The 18,805-nt window shown below is 38.9% G+C and overlaps 2 protein-coding genes across 3 annotated transcripts; both read right to left on the bottom strand.

Annotated features, from left to right (window-relative positions):
• Window positions 1-4,049: 4,049 nt before the first annotated feature.
• LOC121758637 (MLO-like protein 13) lies at window positions 4,050-7,082 on the bottom strand. The gene is made up of 13 exons (XM_042154015.1): window positions 6,948-7,082; window positions 6,796-6,853; window positions 6,513-6,706; window positions 6,303-6,419; window positions 5,991-6,051; window positions 5,810-5,895; window positions 5,570-5,644; window positions 5,350-5,488; window positions 5,218-5,258; window positions 4,934-5,134; window positions 4,777-4,844; window positions 4,642-4,702; window positions 4,050-4,572 (listed from the first exon to the last, which is right to left on the bottom strand). The coding sequence occupies exons 1-13, from the start codon at window positions 7,068-7,070 to the stop codon at window positions 4,357-4,359; spliced, it is 1,440 nt and encodes a 479-aa protein (XP_042009949.1). The 5' UTR covers window positions 7,071-7,082; the 3' UTR covers window positions 4,050-4,356.
• Window positions 7,083-7,532: 450 nt separating this feature from the next.
• Window positions 7,533-16,850, bottom strand: LOC121758638 (enhancer of polycomb-like protein 1). Of its 2 annotated transcripts, none has more exons than XM_042154017.1 (13): window positions 16,680-16,850; window positions 15,942-16,150; window positions 14,685-14,814; window positions 14,499-14,601; window positions 13,485-13,608; window positions 12,559-12,624; window positions 12,056-12,094; window positions 11,540-11,620; window positions 11,391-11,438; window positions 10,252-10,302; window positions 9,833-9,901; window positions 8,442-8,684; window positions 7,533-8,062 (listed from the first exon to the last, which is right to left on the bottom strand). In XM_042154017.1, the coding sequence occupies exons 2-13, from the start codon at window positions 16,086-16,088 to the stop codon at window positions 7,811-7,813; spliced, it is 1,353 nt and encodes a 450-aa protein (XP_042009951.1). In that variant the 5' UTR covers window positions 16,089-16,150; window positions 16,680-16,850; the 3' UTR covers window positions 7,533-7,810. The 2 variants fall into 2 exon arrangements, with proteins under 2 accessions (XP_042009951.1, XP_042009950.1); XM_042154016.1 differs by having other exon boundaries at window positions 16,684-16,850.
• Window positions 16,851-18,805: the final 1,955 nt, after the last annotated feature.

Raw genomic sequence — 18,805 nt, 5'->3', positions numbered from 1 at the left:
GTAAAGGATCAAGCCACTGAGGACGAAGTCAGGCTGATGGTTCAGGGAGTTCAGAAAGAAGTTGAGGAGGTAAGGAAAGGAATCGACGGGGTACGCAAGGAAATGACTGAGATCCGAAGGGAATTCGGAAAAAGCAGGGAAGAGGCCGCAGTTCTGAGGGGACGTATCACCGATTGGGTGGCTTCGTCAAGTGAGCAAACCAACAGGATGGCGGAGGGTGTTGCTTTGATGACGACCATGCTGAAATGGCTGCACAAAAAGTTCCCGGATGCATCAGAAACTATTCCTGGGTCCAGCGGCAACATTACAACGCTAAGTCCAGGAAGTGTATCCGCGCAGAAGCCATCACAAGGCCCGAGGCCTCACATCACCCCCTCTTCCGCTAGACCCGTGATCCTGAGGACAGCCATACCCCGACCTACTGCTGACAGACCAGAGAAGCCGGAGATGCCGGCCAGGAAGAAAGCAAAGGTGACCCAGCCGACGGTGCCACCAAAGTTTGGCTCCCACGGGGGCCAGACACCGAATTGAATTTCCCCTCAAACCCAAGTAACTTTTTCTTTCTTTTATTTAACAGTTCTTTCGTTTTATTTCTGTTTTACCTGCCAGCATGCTAGGTTCTGTATATATGTGTTGAACCCTTCCACTTAGACCAAGCATTGGTCTAAGTGTGAGAAGGGGTTCTATGTCATAGCATGTTTTGTGTTGTATGTTGTTCCTTCTCCCACTTAGCCCAATGCTTGGTCTAAGTGTGAGAAGTTTGTGTTTTGTTGAGTTCGTTTCATGTCGCCACTAACTGGCCTGCTTTCCACTTCATACGGATTGCTTGGGGACAAGCATAAATGAAGTGGGAGGGGGGACGCAGTTAGTGCAGTTAGTGTCTTGTACATATTCTGTTAGGTCTAGGAGTTTGTAGAAGTTTTTTTTTAGGTTTCGTGTTTGCATAACTGGTAAAATAAATAGCAAAAAGCCCCTTAGGGAGAGTAATTGAAGAGAAAATACATGCTAAATTGTGAATCCTTTTCTCTTAATAAATCAAAGTCAGTTGGATGAAGTAAGAACGATAGAGGATGCCTTAGATAACCCAGTTGTGCAGCCCTACTATAAGAGCGAGTTATAAGCCTATACACTTTGAGCTAACTTGTAAAAAGAATGGGCTACCACTTGATGCTTAGGGAGTAGAGAATAAAGGAGGTATAAGCTGGACGAAGTCCAGGAAAAGGAGGTATAAGCTGGACGAAGTCCAGGAACCGGAGGTATAAGCTGGACGAAGTCCAGGGGAGGAGTTAAAATAATAAAACCGGAGGTATAAGCTGGACGAAGTCCAGGAAAAAAAAAAAAAAAAAAAAAAAAATTTAAGGGCAGGAAGCAGTAGTAACCAGACCCAGGAATAAAAAGGAGACGGTAGGAAGGAGAAACTCTCATAACCCGATGCATCAGTGGAGTAACTTTAACTTAAGAGCGATCCGATCCTAACATCCCTGGTGAGGAATGAGTGATCGAGTGAATCTAACAATTGGGAAGTCAAAAGGCTATCTTGACGAACTGACAACTCGACTAGATAGAAGAAGGGAAGGGGAGGAATCTGAGGCTGTAAACGCTTGGATTGACCTTAAACTTGTGGGGATGGCTGCTAGGAAAATACCAGTTTATGCGCTTATGTGTTTTCTTTTCTTTTGTGATTTTTATGTGTTTCGTGTTGTAGTTGTCTAGGTCTAGGAGTCTGTTTTGTTTGTAGAATAGTACTTGGGGGGGGCCGTGCATTGAAATTCGCCTTATTTCTTTTTCTTGTCTTTCATACTTGAGGACAAGCATGGTTTAAGTGTGAGCAGTTTGATAAGGCTAATTTCATGCATGGGTCTAGGGATTTAATTCGTGATTTTACTAGGACTAACGCACGTTTTAAGCCAGGTGTGTGAAGGAATTCGCCAGGTCCAGGAAAGAAGACCAAAAAATCACAAGGTCGAGGAACTGGCGATTTAGTGAACGATTATGAAGAGAATTACTCGACGGAGGAAGCTCCAGAGTTGAAGGGTAGAATAGGGATTTCTACGAAGACTCAAGGGCTATGTCCGCGTCTATAAAAGGCAGAAGCATGCAAGCTGGAGGGATCTTCTCGGTGGAGACCTCACCACAGCCTGTTGCTTAGTTCACTTTCCCACACACACACTTGATACTAGTTTTGAGGAGATCTCAGTTCGCACGTTCGGGTTTCATCTTAGCTTCCGATATGGTGTAACACCGCTCTTGTTAGGAGCGAAGAAACAATTTATTTTCCGCTTTCCACATTTTACTTACTCTGCCGAGCTTCGTTGTTCGAAGCTCGGTTCGCTGTTTTCACCGAATAGTTTCTGGTTTAAATGCAAGTTTGATTTTCCGTTATGGCGATTGTGTTGATTTCTGGTTTGATCGTTTCGCTTATTGAGATTTTGGAGTTTTTAAATTGTCTGAGTTGGATGCGTTTCGCAGCTGTTTACTGAGTTATTGTAGGTTAATGGTCAGATCTGGGAGATTGGAGTTGGATTGTGGAAGAATTTTGGTTGGATTTGCTGGATTTGTTGGTTGTTGGGTTCGGATGTCTTGGATCCGGAGTGGATCAAGTATTCTGACGTGAATCTGAGTAGTTTCGATCTGATTTTCATGCTTAGTTTACGTGTTTTTCTTTCATTCCGTCTAGTGTACGCAGATCTGATGTGTTTCCGAGTTGCAGCAAGATAACGACGACCAAATCTCTATATTCTGTTCGAATCTCGCTTTTTGCTCTGTTTTGTTCATCTGCAAGTTTAATTTGGTTGAGAGGATGCATTTTGCTGCGAGCTAGCGTCAGAGTTTGTTAATCTGCAGTTCTTTCCGTACTTGCCATTTTTGGAATTATGGTCCCCACTTTCAGTCATATTCTGTTTAGCTAGATTAGGTGGTTGTTTACACTGTCTAGGAAGTGGTTATGTTTCTTGTTGTCGAAGTCTGAATTTACAAGTTTAACATGTCCTAGGTCTAGCATTTACATTTTCTGTCTCGGTCTAGAGTTAGTTTAAAATTCTCAACCCTTTTGTTGCGTGGCAGCAGCCGTTTGTCTGTCCAAAGTCTCTGAGCACTACTTTGCGAGTCCATCTCTGTGGGATCGACCCCACTTCCCTATACTAATTCATAGTATTCGGGTTGAGGGATTTATATTTTTTGAAGGGGAGTCGATGTGTGTCCAACGACCAAGCACTTTATGTTCTCTTAAGTTCCTAGACCTTGTGCTCTAGTGGATTTAAGGAGCGTGGTGTCTTGACCAAGCGCTTGCAGTGATCTATTTCTGTGCACACGCGATATAAAAAAAAATCCTCGTTTCAGTGGGGTATCGTAGGAGTATTATTAAATCAATAAGCTGACATTGATTAATAAGGTACATGAAGGCACATGATCATCCAATCCAACTTGCCGAGATGGCATGATGAGGTGGCGTCATGAGGAGCACATGATTGAGGAGGGGTATAAAAGGAGGAACTACCACCTTTTCGAAGCATGTTGAGTATATGGTTGTTTGTGTGCATTGGGTCGTGAATCCATCGCATCTAGCTCTTCATTTCCTTTGTATTGTGATTGTTGTTTATCGTTTGTAATTCCGATTAATATAGTTCCTATTTACGTTCGATCTTTTCGTGGTTACTTTCATTGTGTGTAATTTTGGAAATCTACGTGATATCGATCAAAATCGGGAAGTCTCGAGCTCGGATCGTATCAGAAACCCTATCTCCACCGAGCGAGCACTCACGCTTAACAGACAACCAATGTAGAGAGAGAGTCATTATACTCCTAAAATCATCAGGTCATAAGTTTCCAATCTAACCTTATTTCTCTGCATCTCCCATTATTCACAACCCTGTCATTAAGATCAGTCTTGGCTATAACGCCCACAAATACTATTCATGTCGCTCGTTGCATGAGGCAAGCATGGGGCATTATATTTTCATTTTTTATTCGCCCATCAAAAAACACAACTGCATTTTTAATACTAAAATAAAATAAAGTTAAGATCTTGATTCTTGAGCGACAAATCATTGTTTTTAAAACATACTATCATTCTTATTTATCGTTGGAAACATTTACAATAAGTAGTAGTAGTAGTAGTTAAAATAGTGTTTTTTGACATCAAAATTGAAGTCATTTTTCGATAACGAACAAACCCAACACTAAGTAATGTATTACTATTAGAAAGATATCATTGAGAGCTTTCCAACTATATGATCATTGTTTTTTTAACTTCAAACTCCATTGGAAAACATACTCCAATAGTGCCTTAAAGAAACTCTACATCATGACCTCATGCATGCCAACAATCTGAAGAACGAAACTAGTGTTTCAACAAAATCAGATATGAGGATGGCGCGAAGGAGGCAGTTCGATATGAGATGGTCTGCTCCACCTATCACGAGCCGCTTGTTGAGAAAGGCTAACAGGATTCATAATGTCGATTGCAAGTCTATCCGCACTCGCATTCACTCCAGAATTCCTATCTTTGGCCCAACCCTTAATAATATCTTGTAGGAACTCGTTGAAAAGCGTCTGCTTGAACTTACTCCCCATCTGCGTCGTAACACCATATACATAATTTGTATAGTACTTACTACATAAATGAGTCTGTGTTGTTTTTACCTGTGAGACTAAAGCATATAAAGGTAAAGTGCTGTAGCTGCATAGAACTTGCACAATGACCCTGCATAATAAGATTTAGTCACACTAAGAATTGATTGATGATCAAGCTTGTTAGTCTCTGGCTAGCGACATTACCCGATAACGAGCCTTGGAATGATGTAATCCAACCCCTCCATGATGCAAGAATTGAATCCATATGTGGTCTGACAAGTAGGTAATAAAAGAGGAAATTGGATTGAGATTGTTGTTTGATGAATGAATATGAATACGAATATGATGTGGATTCACTCACCCAGATCCAAAGGAAGAAGGCGATTTCGAACGAGTTTTGGAAGAGAATGAAATGGATCAAGTAGAGGACGAGGTCGGGGCTGTGGAACCAAAACAGTTCGTCGGAAAGCCTCACTGTTACTTCACCATGATGACTCTCAGCAGCATCCTTGGCTAGTTCACTTATTATGTGCTCCAGTTTTGCTCCAACTATTAGCAGAAGCTGAAATACTCCCAATATTTTATTAAAAACTTTTTTTTCCTAATTCTCCATTTACTATGAAAAAATTGTAGATTTTAACTTACTGCAAGAGGCAAAAATGACATCCAAAAATATGCATGCCAGCCTGCAGTGTTTACACAAAAAATGAAAAATGAAAAGAGACAGTAATAAAAAAGATTGGGATGAGTGTTGAAAATATAGGTTGGTAGTTTTACCTGCTATGTTGAGAAGCAAAAAGATGACCACAAACAGCCATAAATACCAACTGATTCCAATTATTTTCTTGAAATCCTTTTCCAATGTCCTGAGCATATACTTGTGGAAATCATAATTTTGGTTGTTTGGACAATGCTCCTGTATAGTAGTACATAAGTGATCATCAACATTTTCAATTTACAAACGGGATCAATATTTGTAAGGGCGAGAAAGTTATACACGTATAAAACCAGAGCGCAGTGCTATGTAGTCCGACTTTGTGACTGAGCCATAAAACTGTTTGAAGAAGGCAACCTACATACAAAATATCAAATGTAAAATCAATTTTCTTAAGATATGCTCTTTGATAATGATACAACATTCACATTTCTCTTCAATGTATGTTTTTAAGCAATGTATCACATTAGAACGTTTTTCATTGAACTTTTGAATCATAAATTTTCTCTGAATGCAACTTACCACCCAACTAATAATAGTAAATTTTCTCCAATAGTTGCCTGCTCGTTCCATGAACCCTTCGAACTGAGCTCGTGCATGACCATGAACTGATTACACAAATATTTCACATTATTTCCCTAAAGGCATAGAAGTTATATTCAAAAACATGTACTGTTATATTTATTTATTTATTTAATATAACCTCTATGGGGTCTTGTTGCTTCATTCCTGATTGAAAGCTCCCAATGTCTCCATTGCCTTATCTACAAGAAAAATATATATACTTCTCATGTATGGAATATATTGAAACTGTTAGGGGTTAATTGCAGTTTAGAATATGCTTGTCGGCAAAGAGAATGCAATCAATCTATAGGTGTACTAATACTTGAATTATAAGATAAGAATCTTATAATTTTCAACATATCTCTATGTTTATAGTTAAAATCTAATATTTTTAGTTGAATTGAGGAGTAGAATAAGTGAATGAAAGAGGTAACAAATATGGTAAAGGTACCTTGATTCCTCCGAGAGCCATAGTTGTGGCACAGAAAAACACATAAACGACGGCCATAACAAATATGAAAATGTGGAGCTGATGCAGAGCTTCTAATGACAGAAATTGGGTTTGTCCCTGCAACACATGCACACACACATAAATATATATATATATATATATATATACAGAGAAAGAGAATGATGAGAAGAAAGTAGTTAGTTAAGATTCCTTTGGACAGTTGGGAGGGGATTCTTGAGCCAAAAGCCTCCTTTGATGAACAGAAAAGTGGGAGTTTTCTTGTTTTTCGGGTGCCATTTTGCAAGGAAGCATGATATCGGAGAGATGTTGGGGCATGCATATCTTGCTTATCGGACCTTGAAACACCGTCAGCAACAGCGATATGAACCCCAGAAGCATCAGCTCTGCATCACAATTCACAATCAATCATTGTACTTATTTAACTCTCACAACATCATATACTATTATATATATAAATCCAACATGTTCAAACCTTCCTTGAGCTTCTGCAGCGACTCAAGCATCGGTTCCTGGTTTTGGTGCTTGAAGAACTGATAAGAAGCAAGTTGAGTTAAATTAACAGACAGACAGACAGACAGACAGACAGACAGACAGACGACAAAGAGGGACAGAGATAGAGAGTACTCGGCCGAGTTTATGAAGAGCACGCTCAGCGATAAATGAGATTGAAACAATGACGAAACAGACAACAGCCACGACCCAAGTGGGAGTGTATTCAAAGGCGCGTCCAGACTCGCCCCCCGCCATTCTGTCTCAAGAGCTGCAACTTACGAAAGTTGAAAATGACAAGAATATATATATATATACAATAAACTTGAGAAGAAGATGAGGAAAGGAATACTCATCATTCTAGGAAAAGTGTTTTGGTGGAGCAAGTAAAGAACAACTCTGTTTCTATTCATGCATATCAACACATGCTGTTTTACCCTTTTTCTGTCTTCTTTTTATTCTAAACGGGAAAAAATGGATGATTGCCTATTATTACAAAGTTTCGAAATTTTGTTAAGTGGCATATTATTACAACATTTGAAAATTCATAGTAAATTAAAATTACATGAATAAAAATCTTGAATTACGCTTTATAGATTTCGTTCGTGGCCACAAGAAAAGACTTTTGTGAGACAATTAGAAAATAGTATTGGCAATGGTGTGTTACTTTCGAAAATAACTGGAAAAGTTTAGTAATTACAAGGCATTATTGGCCTTCAATTGACAGCAAAAGGGAATAGCTGATTTTTTCCATTTACAATACAAGGCATAAAACGTGTTCCCTATTAAATTATCTCCACTTACAGCAGTTGCCTATTTCAGTACTAAACAACACATCATCTATTCTCCAAGGATACAAACAAATGATTCATACAACAGAAGCCTAAAGCATCAGATCCTACTCCTACATACACCAAGTCCTACTCCTAAATCCTATTCTTTTGGCTCTACCCCGAGTTCGGAGCAGAACCAAATGTAGAGGAATTGTGTTCTCTTATTCAATGATGAGCTGAATGTCGAGGCCCTGGTGGTACATACAAACTGTCACCGCAATCGATTGGAGTATGCATAAGAGGATTCCATCTGTCAAACACTATCCTGCCCCCTCGCCCAATCCTTCCACGGAAATTAAATGAACGACCAGATGTGCTATTTGCAGTCGAAAGATCTGATGGCGGCATGATGCCAGCAGCAGCTAGCTTATCTGGATAAAGTGGCTTTGTGAACAGCATAAGTGGCTCATTAGGATCCTGCAAAAACATGTATAATCATTTTCATACAAGATAATAGCTGGGTTCATATGACATAGTAATATATTGCCATTCTTTTCCCTACTGTAGGAATCTTCATGTAAAGTAATAAGGTCAGCTAAAGTTACTTATTTCTTATGTGATTAGCCTTTTTAGTTAAAATCGAAACAATAATAACTAAAAAACATTACTACATAATATAGCTAAAAGTTTGTGAAGACCACAGAAGTTGAATCTAATTGTGATTAACCAGCATATGCACAGTTCATAAGTTCCAACTCAAAAAAACTACATTCAATAAAAACATCTAGCCCAACCTAATAACACGAAGGAGAATATAGTTAGATTTTCCTCTATAAGAAAAAGAATAGAATCTTACCAGCTTAGGGAGCCGCACATGAGGACCACGCCTTCCAGCCTCCCTCCTCATGTTCCCAGAAGGTACCATCACCAGCTTTGGTTCAGTGAAAGGTGAGTTTTGGACAATAGGAGATCGGCCTGGTGGACGGCTGTTTGCCACATCATCAGAATCAAAGAACTCATCATCACTTGAACCCACTTTGCTGGGAAAGGATGGCAATCCTGGTATGGCCAAAGAATCCTCAAGAAGATCGGTTTCATGCTGCAATGTACCAATGGTAGTTAAATACAGCTAAACTGCCTTCTTAAGAGGCCTCAAAGAATATAAACGTTAAACAACATAACAATAAACAAGGGTTACAGCATTTTCATTTAGAAGTTAAAACCACAAAATTTTTTGACAACTCAGCCCAAAGAGCATCAAAGCCCTTTCTTGGAGGTCATAAAAATTATCTAAAGGAAAGTACTATTGAAATTAGTTGCATAGAGATAAAGGGCTGCGAATACCGTGATAGGTACAAAGGGGATGCAAAATTCTATTTCTACGAGGTAAAAGAAGACTGGGAAAAACAGGCAGACTCCAATCAGAGAACTAAACAAAAAGAATATGATGCTGGACTCTCTTAAACAATGTATCCTCTAGTGGCTAAAACACTAAGAGAGAATAGGAACACCAAATACATATAATAGAAATTACTCCCGTTGATGCATCCACTCAAAAATGTCCCAAAAATAATAATATTCCACTAACGTTTTGCCTAACCATATCAGCTTCAGCACCATTCCTCAATATTGGATTCATCACAAGACAACTTATTCTATTTCCATTATTCTAAAGAAGGTACCATTACATTAATAGTTTAATCCACCCAGTTTGTTACTCTGTATCTTTTATGTATCTTCTTTATTTATTTAATTTGTTTATAGCTTGTTTAGTGTTCGGAAATACATTGATGAAGTACACATGTGGTTTAGTATATTCTGGATGGGTCTCTAGAACTGAACCACGGAACCAGTGATTTAGGATCAGAAAAGTAGTTTAAATCTTTTGAAGATTTTAGTATATATTGCAGAGCTCAAAGGATCTAGATTAATTCTAGTAACCATGAAAGGAGAATTTGTTAGTTTAGGCACAACACTGAAGCTTGAATGAAAATATAAACCCTTACAATGAACCATTACTCATTGTGATAGACTTAGCCTTAATTTTCCATAACTTGTTGACTCCTGATATTTTTGTATTGAAGCTCAAGTTACAAATTACAGCATTTAGTTACAGGTCATATCAAATTAAGGTTATATAATCAGCTAGCTTATTGCAAAAGGAATGAGTTTTCAACTAATTTAAGAGACCATATAAAGGGAGGCAGTTCTCAATAAATAAATACTTGCACAAGTATCTGCGCAAACCTTGTATGTCATCTGAAGTCTTTGAAGACTGATCTCACTCTCCACAACTTCCCGTTTCTTCTCTTCTCTCTACATATAACAGACAGTAAAGAAATGGATCATCAAACAAGTTTCTAACATTATACTCCCTCCGTTCCGCGGTAGTTGAGTCATTTCATTTTCTGCACTCGTTTTGGAAAATGATAATAAATGGAGTAGTTAAAATGGAGAGAGAGTAAAGTAAGTGTCAGAATAAGGTAGATAAGAGTCTTACCTACATTATTCTCTCTCTTACTTTACTTTTTCTCTACTTTAACTATGTATTATCATTTTCTTAAAACGAGTGCAGAAAATGAAATGACTCAACTACCGCGGATCGGAGGGAGTATAAAGGAAGAAGCCAGAAATAAATGGAGCTGCTGAACCATGAGCAGTGATACCTTGATCAAAGCTTCAAGAATAGTCTTTGCCTGATCGAGATTGCGCCTCACCTATAAAAGTGAAATGAAAAAACAGAGCCAAGTGAATAACTGCAATTACAAATTGACATTCCAAAAAAAGTACTTCCATGCATTCATAAAAGGTGGAAGTTTACTGAAAATTAGACAGGAACACAGATAACAAGAGTGACTTAGATATGCAGCACACTTAATGGATTGACCACCAAAAGCAATGGCTCGAGAAGAAAAGTCAAAGCCTTAGACCCCCAAATAGAAAAGAGAATATTTGTATCAAGCAATCCTCAACAAACTATCAGATGTTATGGAACACACAAAAATCGACTGAGGGTTTTGCCCATTGCTAAATACAGGTGAGAGATCGAGAGGGAATAAGTACAGTGAGAAATGAAAGAGGATTCTGATAAGAAAACAAGATTGCTTGACGTTGTCAGAAAGAAGCAGATGAACCACAGATACTGTACTACAAGCATAATAATATACATTGGTGCTACACAATAAATATTAGGTTTTGTCTGTTGGAACGGATAGTATTAAACTGCTTTATAAAACCCAATAGACCACAACTGTAATTGTAATTCACTTAGGTCCAAAAACTGTTCCATTACAGGAAAACAAAACACAAATAAAATCCCCTAAACCCCCAATTTATATTAATGTCCACTAGCAATTATTCCATTTAGTTTCCATGTTATTCTCTATGTTGTAAAAAACAAAGTATCTTAGTTATGTTGTAAAAAACAAAGGATCTTAGTCATCCATAAAGGTGGATCCAGTCTCTAGCTAAACCTGATGCAAACTGATTCTGCATCAACTATGTGATGCTTAGTTTCCTTAAGCAGGCATACAACAATAACATGAAGCAATAGACAGACAAATTCCGTGTCAAAACAAATATCAATGTCAATTATTCCTTATAGGCAGAAAGCAACACAAAATATTGATTTCCTCTGGAAAGCACAACAGTAAAATCTTTTCAAAAAAATGATGTAATTTCCTACTCGTGGTTTTGAAAATCTATTATCAATATTATTATTCATTCAATCTAAATTTTTTATAAACTGCCGAGCAAATAAATTAGGAAAACAGTGATTTAAAAGTTGAACAGAAGTTTGGATCACCTGGCGAAGCTTTTCAAACGACTGTACATTGTTCTCCCTCCTTTGCATCTGTCCAAAGGGACAATATAAGTCCAACAAGCATGCAACATAGAATATATTACAAAAGCACATGCCAACATGTGCAAACTATTTCAAAATAAACATCATACCCTTCGTGTGTGAAGCTTGTGAGCTTTCTCCCTTGGCCTAAACACATTATACGGATTGGTGTCATTGGATGGTGGGGGTGGCTGTCAAGCACGTAAACAACAATTAATAGGAGCTCAAACTATATGCAATAGAATATAAGTCATCTACATGACTAGGGTAAGGGCACAAAATGGTTGAAGAGTGCAGCTCAGAAGGCAAAATGGTAAGAGAATTAAGGGGGAATACGATTGATCCTAAAAAACTTTGCAGATCATCAGCATCTAAGTTTAGTTGATAAGAGGCCGAAAGTAAATGAGCTCATGTACACCCCTTTCGGTTGTATAACAGCACAGGCAACAATTACAGCACTAGAGTACCAGGTCTTAATGCATTCATGTAATAGATAAAAGCATGCAGCATTGAATACGTATTAGAAATGGTACAAAATCATTGCCAAATATTTTTATAATAATCAGCTACAGTTGATCATGTCTTCACAGTAACAGAAATAGATAAATGTAAGAAAGAAGTCTAACCTGCAAACGTCTGAGGATTGGTTTTTGCCATCTCTCACGCTGGCAGAGATAAAGATGGAAACAAAGGCAAATTAATTGAATTCAGGACTCATTTCAAGCTAAACCTTGCACTTTTTGGGGAAAAGAGGGTCACAAAACAGCCAGCTGAGTACAAAAATCAAACCACTAGCATACTGAAATTTGGCAGTTGCATTTTTTACACTAAATTCATTCTGGGACTTAGTTCTACATTCATAATTCTTAATCTGAATGAGAAATGTGCTAAATATTGCATAAAAGACTACCTCTCTTTTTCACTCACTCACTCACTGTGTGTGAGCTCTCTTATATATCAGATTCTTCCAAAAGACATTTACATAGGGAGTACTTCACAAGTTCAAAAAAGGCCATAAGATATGTAGTCATCAAATCGGCCTGGACACTTGAATTTGCTTCAAGATATGATACTTTTACCAAAATAATAAAGTTCAATTTATGATCAGTTTATGCAATTTTCCCCTCACCTTTTCTTTCCAGTAACTGTAAATAGCCCGGAACACTCCATACTCAATTGAGAGTGATTGCAATGCCTAGCATGTTAATTGACAAAAGATTAGGATCTTAAACATTACATGTCAATGAGATAACAGAGACACGAAACAAGCATACTTCATCAAAATATAATTAAGAACCAGAATTACTTCCATTACCCAAATTTGTATTTATATATCATTAAACCGGATGAAACGCAACCACATCAATATTTCATAAGTCATAACATTACAAAATGCAAATAAACAATTCAATATGGCACTGGAGTAAATCATGACACAAGCAAACTACAAATATTAGTCAACCTGGTACTCACTGATGTGAAGGTCCTGTCTCACTCGGATTCATAAGATCTAGGGTAATGATAAGTATCATTATTCCTTGATTACCATCAGTTTATTTTATACCACAGGGCCTTTCACAGAATCCCAGAAACTATTAGGACTTTTGAACAGTGAGATCCATACTTGAAATAATGAAATGAGAATCCTTCATAACAGGACGGCAAGCCTCTTTTGGTACAAAGATAAACCATCTTAAACATTAGTATGTACATTTTCTCCTAGTCTTGCTACGAAAATGAAAAAGAATCTAATTGCCTCATCAAATCAAAATCTCTTAATAGGCCAAAAGCTATAGATAGCAGTGTGATATTAGAACGAAGGCAAGGCTGCAAATGCAGAGTCTAACAGATGGTGGGGTTGCATTTGTCTACATGACTATATTCATGAAGAGAGTGAGACAGATGACAAGTAAACAAGTGCAATGCCTTTCTCGCAGCCAGTGAAATTTACCATCGAGAAACACAATAATGAATAACAAAATCAACACAGTTAGAACCACAGGATCAAAATGATAATATAAACATTGAATCACTAAAAAGAACTGGAGCATTCACCTCGACAGCAGCATCAAAAGTTAAAAGCACAGGAATAGGTGAGCTAAGTGTGGGAGTAATAACCCCTGCTTTTTCACGAGCCCTGTGATCTAAAACCTCCAACTTAAAAATTATTGTTTCCAATCTGCACCAAAATCCAACAAGCCAAGCTAAGCAAAAATGAGTTCATAAAGAACCCTGAGAGAAATAGAAAATTAATTAAGTGATATTTTCTTAACACCCTTAAATCTTTAGACACCTCCTCTCTATACCTCTAGTATGACAAATATGATATTACAAGCAGCACAAGGCAGTAATAGTTCAGATAGACTCAAGTGGTGAAATGAAGCTCGGAACGAAAAGAAAATATTGGCAACTTCGTCATATCAAATGGAAACTTTTAATTGTCCTGGACAGATTTGAAACGAGTCTAAACCAGCAATAATCTAAATAGGGCTAAGAATGTGCTAAGAGTACAAACACATCATAATCCAAACAGCAATTCACAGAACTTGCGCCACAATTTTCAAATAAGAAGCATCTAATAACAGACGACCTGTTACAAGAATAGTACTCCCTTTGTCCCATGTTACTCCATTTTCATTTTAGGTCGTAAATTTGGGATTGATTTTTTAGTGTAGTTAAATTAGTATTTTAAGTGTAATGAGAAATCATTTATTAAGAGAACACTTAATAACTCTATTACATTAATTAAATACCCTAATTCTTACTATAAATAGAAATATTGTAGGTAGTCTGGGATGAGCCGAAATAGAAAAATTGCAAGTAACTGGGAATAGAGGGAGTAGTAATCTTCAAACTTTTAGTGAAGTTACAAGTATAACAGAACTCGATACAAACCTCTTAAATTCTTAATACTAGTAATTAAGCATAGGGGCTTCCTGCAACTGCATCCCAGATAATATTACGAGTATGCCCGCGACAGGTGAAGAAAAACAAAAATTAAATTGAAGGATTGAACAAAGATAAATAATACTGACTACAAAGGGATTATAAATACGAAGAGATGATTACTTTTCAGCTACAAGATTTTTTCTTTCATTGTTGAACTCGTCAAGCCAATCTTCATCCTCATTATCAAGATCATACTCAACAAACTCTCCAATTTCAGCCCAAGCTGCCAGTAATTAACAATGCTATTATGCATAAATAAGCAAAGAGAAATGTTCAAAACATCAGCAGCCTACGCAGTTGACTTACCTCCCCTTGCTCGCAGATATGACATGGGTTGACTAAATGTACGAGAGTAGTCCCGTTCATATGTATCCACAACCACAAACTCAGGAGTTGGTATTTCTGAAGCAAGTTTCTTGGAAGATACTTGTTGGACCTATTCAGTTATACTAGTGGCATGATTAAATAATCCATATATCCTCTCATAAAAATCTATATAGTATAACATTATATACAACAAACATAGTTCATTTGTCTAGCAAATTGTACCACGCAGTTTAAAATAGCAGATAAAGAACCTTGATTTGTCAGTTACTGTTAATAAAGAAGCAAAGCCCATATTCCTCTGGAGCATCCTCATAAGAGTATCACCTAAACATTGTTCTTTCACGACTTACAAAATGGGTGGTCTTGCCTCTTAATTGGGAGGAAAGGATAGGTTATATTATGAAGAAATTCCTCAACCATCATTGGATATCTAGTGATTCACTAATTTGCACGAATACAATTCTCCAGTCAGGTCCTACTATTCCTTCAGTGATATGGCAGAATGCCATACTTGTGAGTGTGCTTGATTATCAAATTTTATTAAGATTAATGCAATTAGATTCAATCTATTAAGCATCACTCAACCAGGTTTACACCATCCCTACATCCATCAACTGCAAGATCCAGAAAGTTTTATCTCCTCCAGAGGTCATCCTGGTACCATACAATTGAATCTAAGAACCTCATCCCTGAGATTCAGCCCCAGTGACATGATCTAACTTCTTGCTTGGATTGAGAATATCACACTCACAGAAGCGGAATCTGAAGAATTTGCGATCTATGCACTAATATAACATTTTCTCTATTTAGGACGACAGAAAATTCAGCTGATCTTGTTCTGGAAACAACACTACCTCAAAATGCAACCGAGAGAACATGACCATAACGAACTATAAATCCTAATCTTCAAATTGAACCTTTAAGTTCTCCGATCATCAAATCTGTTCCACCCATGTGAATGTGGTAGACCCTCATGGCATAGATAAAGAAAGGGGAGCATTATTGTAGTAGGATTGCTTGATATACAAGTACTCTAAGAACAATAATAGTTTTCCGTTCTTCGCAATGTGACGAGTACTGCTAATAATAATTTTCAAAAGGTTAACAGAAATCTATCTCATAGAAAATTGTATACTCCTGCATATTAACATATTAGCCGCATAAAACATACTATACATTATAATCAGTCAATGAATCAAACTAGAACATATTTCAGCTTTCAATTAGATAAGTCACCTCATTATCAGCTTCAGCGAGACGGAGTATCTGGTAGTTACGAGTGGAAGTTGGAACATCATCATCCTCGAAGTCCTTAAAAGATTTTACAATGGGAAGCTTCTTGTTAATGTCGAGGGGTCGTGGCCTAAATGAGAGTCTAGTCATAGCATCAACTCAATCCCAACTTGGCCAGTTACTCTTTTCTCTATATGCCACCACTCGTCCCACTGAGACCACAGAATTCAAATATGACAAAAGGCAAGAATTGTGATTACCAATTTCGGCTAAAAGCATACATGGCAATCAATTGCCATGCCCCATAGTAAACAGCCAGAGTTACAATGAAGTAAAAGGAGACAGAGGACTACATAAGCTCGTCAAATTGCAAAACCCTAATTAGTTGCAACCATTACTACATTAATACAGAACAACAGAAAGATGGAAATCAACATTGGTGTTTGGTGATGTGTGAATTGAGTGTTTCACTGTTCAATTCCCACTTCCCAAATACGTTACAACCGATTTAAGTCATAAGAGCATATTTTCACCCACGTAATAGCCATGAGTTTGTGTTCCCCCAGCGTGATGAAGGAGACAGCTATGATATTGAGGCAAACAGCAACTTAGCGAGCCAATAGAACGAAAACATAAAATTCTCGAGAACATTGCCTCATTAGAAAGCCTAATTAAAGATTTTCTCAATCACAGAGCAAATTCGATGCAAAAGAACGTTGTCTAGGTTTTCACGATTCATACTTACAAGCTGAATGTGGGAGTAACTATGTCGTTGGCGGAACGCTCAGCGGCTTCGAGACCAAAGGCTGAATCGTCGGCGGCGGCCTTCGAAACGATGGCGTCTCAATCGGGAGTGAATTTTTGATCTGATACGCCTGCGACTCCGCTTGCAGAGTGTGATTTTAGGGTTCAATTTTTTGTGGTATTAAATTATATATTAAATATTAAATTGTTCCTTGTAAGCGTATAGAGATATTAGGCTATCCACAATGGCGCCTAGCGCACCGCCTAGCCGAGCGCCGGCGCTAGGCGGTCGCTAGGCGAACCATTGCAGCCTCCGAAAACCGCCGAGAGGTTTTTTGGAATTAAAAATCGCCTAGCGCTAGGCGGTCGCCGGGCGCTGGGCGATCCGCTCGGCGCCATTGCAGCGTCGGGATCGCCCAGCGCATTGCCCAGCGGTTTTTTTTTTTTTAATTTTCCCGACACTATATATACGCGATTTGCACTTCATTTTCATTCACACCACTTGTATTAACGAGTACTCTCTATCTTAATTTCTATACAAGATCAACACCGAGAAATGAGTAACGCGGGTGTTGGTAGTGGAGGTAGTGGGGGGGACGCTGAGGAGTACGAACGTAGAATGGCCGAAGCGTTTGAGGCATATACCAACCGCGGGATAGACCAATGGATGCAAAGAGCCTTGCAGCCGGCGGTACCTCGACCTCGACCAGTTGTCCATCGCCGACAAGCGATTGATCGTGATCACGTAGCTGCACATCAGCGCCTATACGAAGACTACTTCGCAGAGGAGCCGCGGTTCAACGCCATCATTTTCAGGCGACGTTTTAGGATGAGCAGAGCCATGTTTATGCGTATTGTTAACGCCTTGGAGCAGCGATATCTGTATTTCCGCTTCAGGCACGATGCTGCTGGCAAACCCGGCCACACACCAATTCAAAAGTGCACTGCGGCAATCCGGCAGTTGGCTTACGGCGGCGCGGCAGACATGTGGGACGAGTACCTCCACATCGGTGAGATGACTTCCCTGGAATGTTTGAAGTATTTCTGTCAAGCCGTGATTGAAGTATTCGGTAATCAGTATCTCCGCAAGCCTACCCGCGAAGATTCCCGGGATCTGCTGAGGATGCATGGGAAGCAGCATGGGTTCCCGGGAATGTTAGGCAGCATAGATTGTATGCATTGGGAGTGGAGGAACTGTCCCGCTGCCTGGAAGGGGTTCTACACGACCGGCTACAAGGGAAAGAATCCCACGATGATCCTCGAGGCCGTAGCTGATTACCGGCTGTGGATTTGGCATGCGTATTTTGGGATAGCCGGTTCGAACAACGACCTAAACATCCTCAACTCGTCGCCCCTATTCAACGAGCAGTGCCAGGGCGTCGGTCCGGCCATCAGTTTTGTCGCCAACGGCAACCGGCATGATATGGGCTACTACTTGGCGGATGGGATATACCCTAGGTGGCCCGTCTTTGTGAAGACGATCCGATGCCCAGGAGATGAGAAGAAGGCCTACTTTGCGGCACGGCAGGAGTCCGCGCGCAAGGACGTGGAGCGCGCATTTGGTGTGCTCCAGGCTCGATGGGCGGCGGTTAGGGGTCCAACGCGTTTGTGGCACGTCGACTGCATTGCTGATATAATGTACGCCTGTATTATCATGCACAACATGATTGTCGAAGATGAAGGTGTACAACTGACGGATTGGGCCAATGAAGATAATGAAGCCGGTCCAAGCCACGGCGTGGCCGTCCCCAACGCACGGAGTGGGGTACCTCACGATGAAGCCGGCCTCCTCCAAGCACATGCCGACATGCGTCAAACGGAAGCTCATATTCGACTTCAAAATGATTTAATTGAAGAGTTATGAGCGCGGAGGACTGCTCGGAGTTAGTTTTTTTTATTTATGTAATTTTGTAAAATGTACTGAACCCTAATGTAAATTTTATTATTAATGAACTTTTTTAAAATTTTAGTACTTTTCTAAATTTATTGTACTTTTTTAATTTATTGTACTTTTTTAAAATTAAAATAGTATTATTAATGTTTCCCGTATATGTCTCGTAAATTAAATTCTGTATATTGTGTTATTAGTGATGTGGCTATTGATGTGGCTGGGCTATTTATGA

The sequence above is a fragment of the Salvia splendens genome, chromosome 12, assembly GCF_004379255.2.
Source record: "Salvia splendens isolate huo1 chromosome 12, SspV2, whole genome shotgun sequence".
NCBI lineage: Eukaryota > Viridiplantae > Streptophyta > Magnoliopsida > Lamiales > Lamiaceae > Salvia > Salvia splendens.
This window is presented reverse-complemented; position numbering and strand designations above follow the sequence as displayed.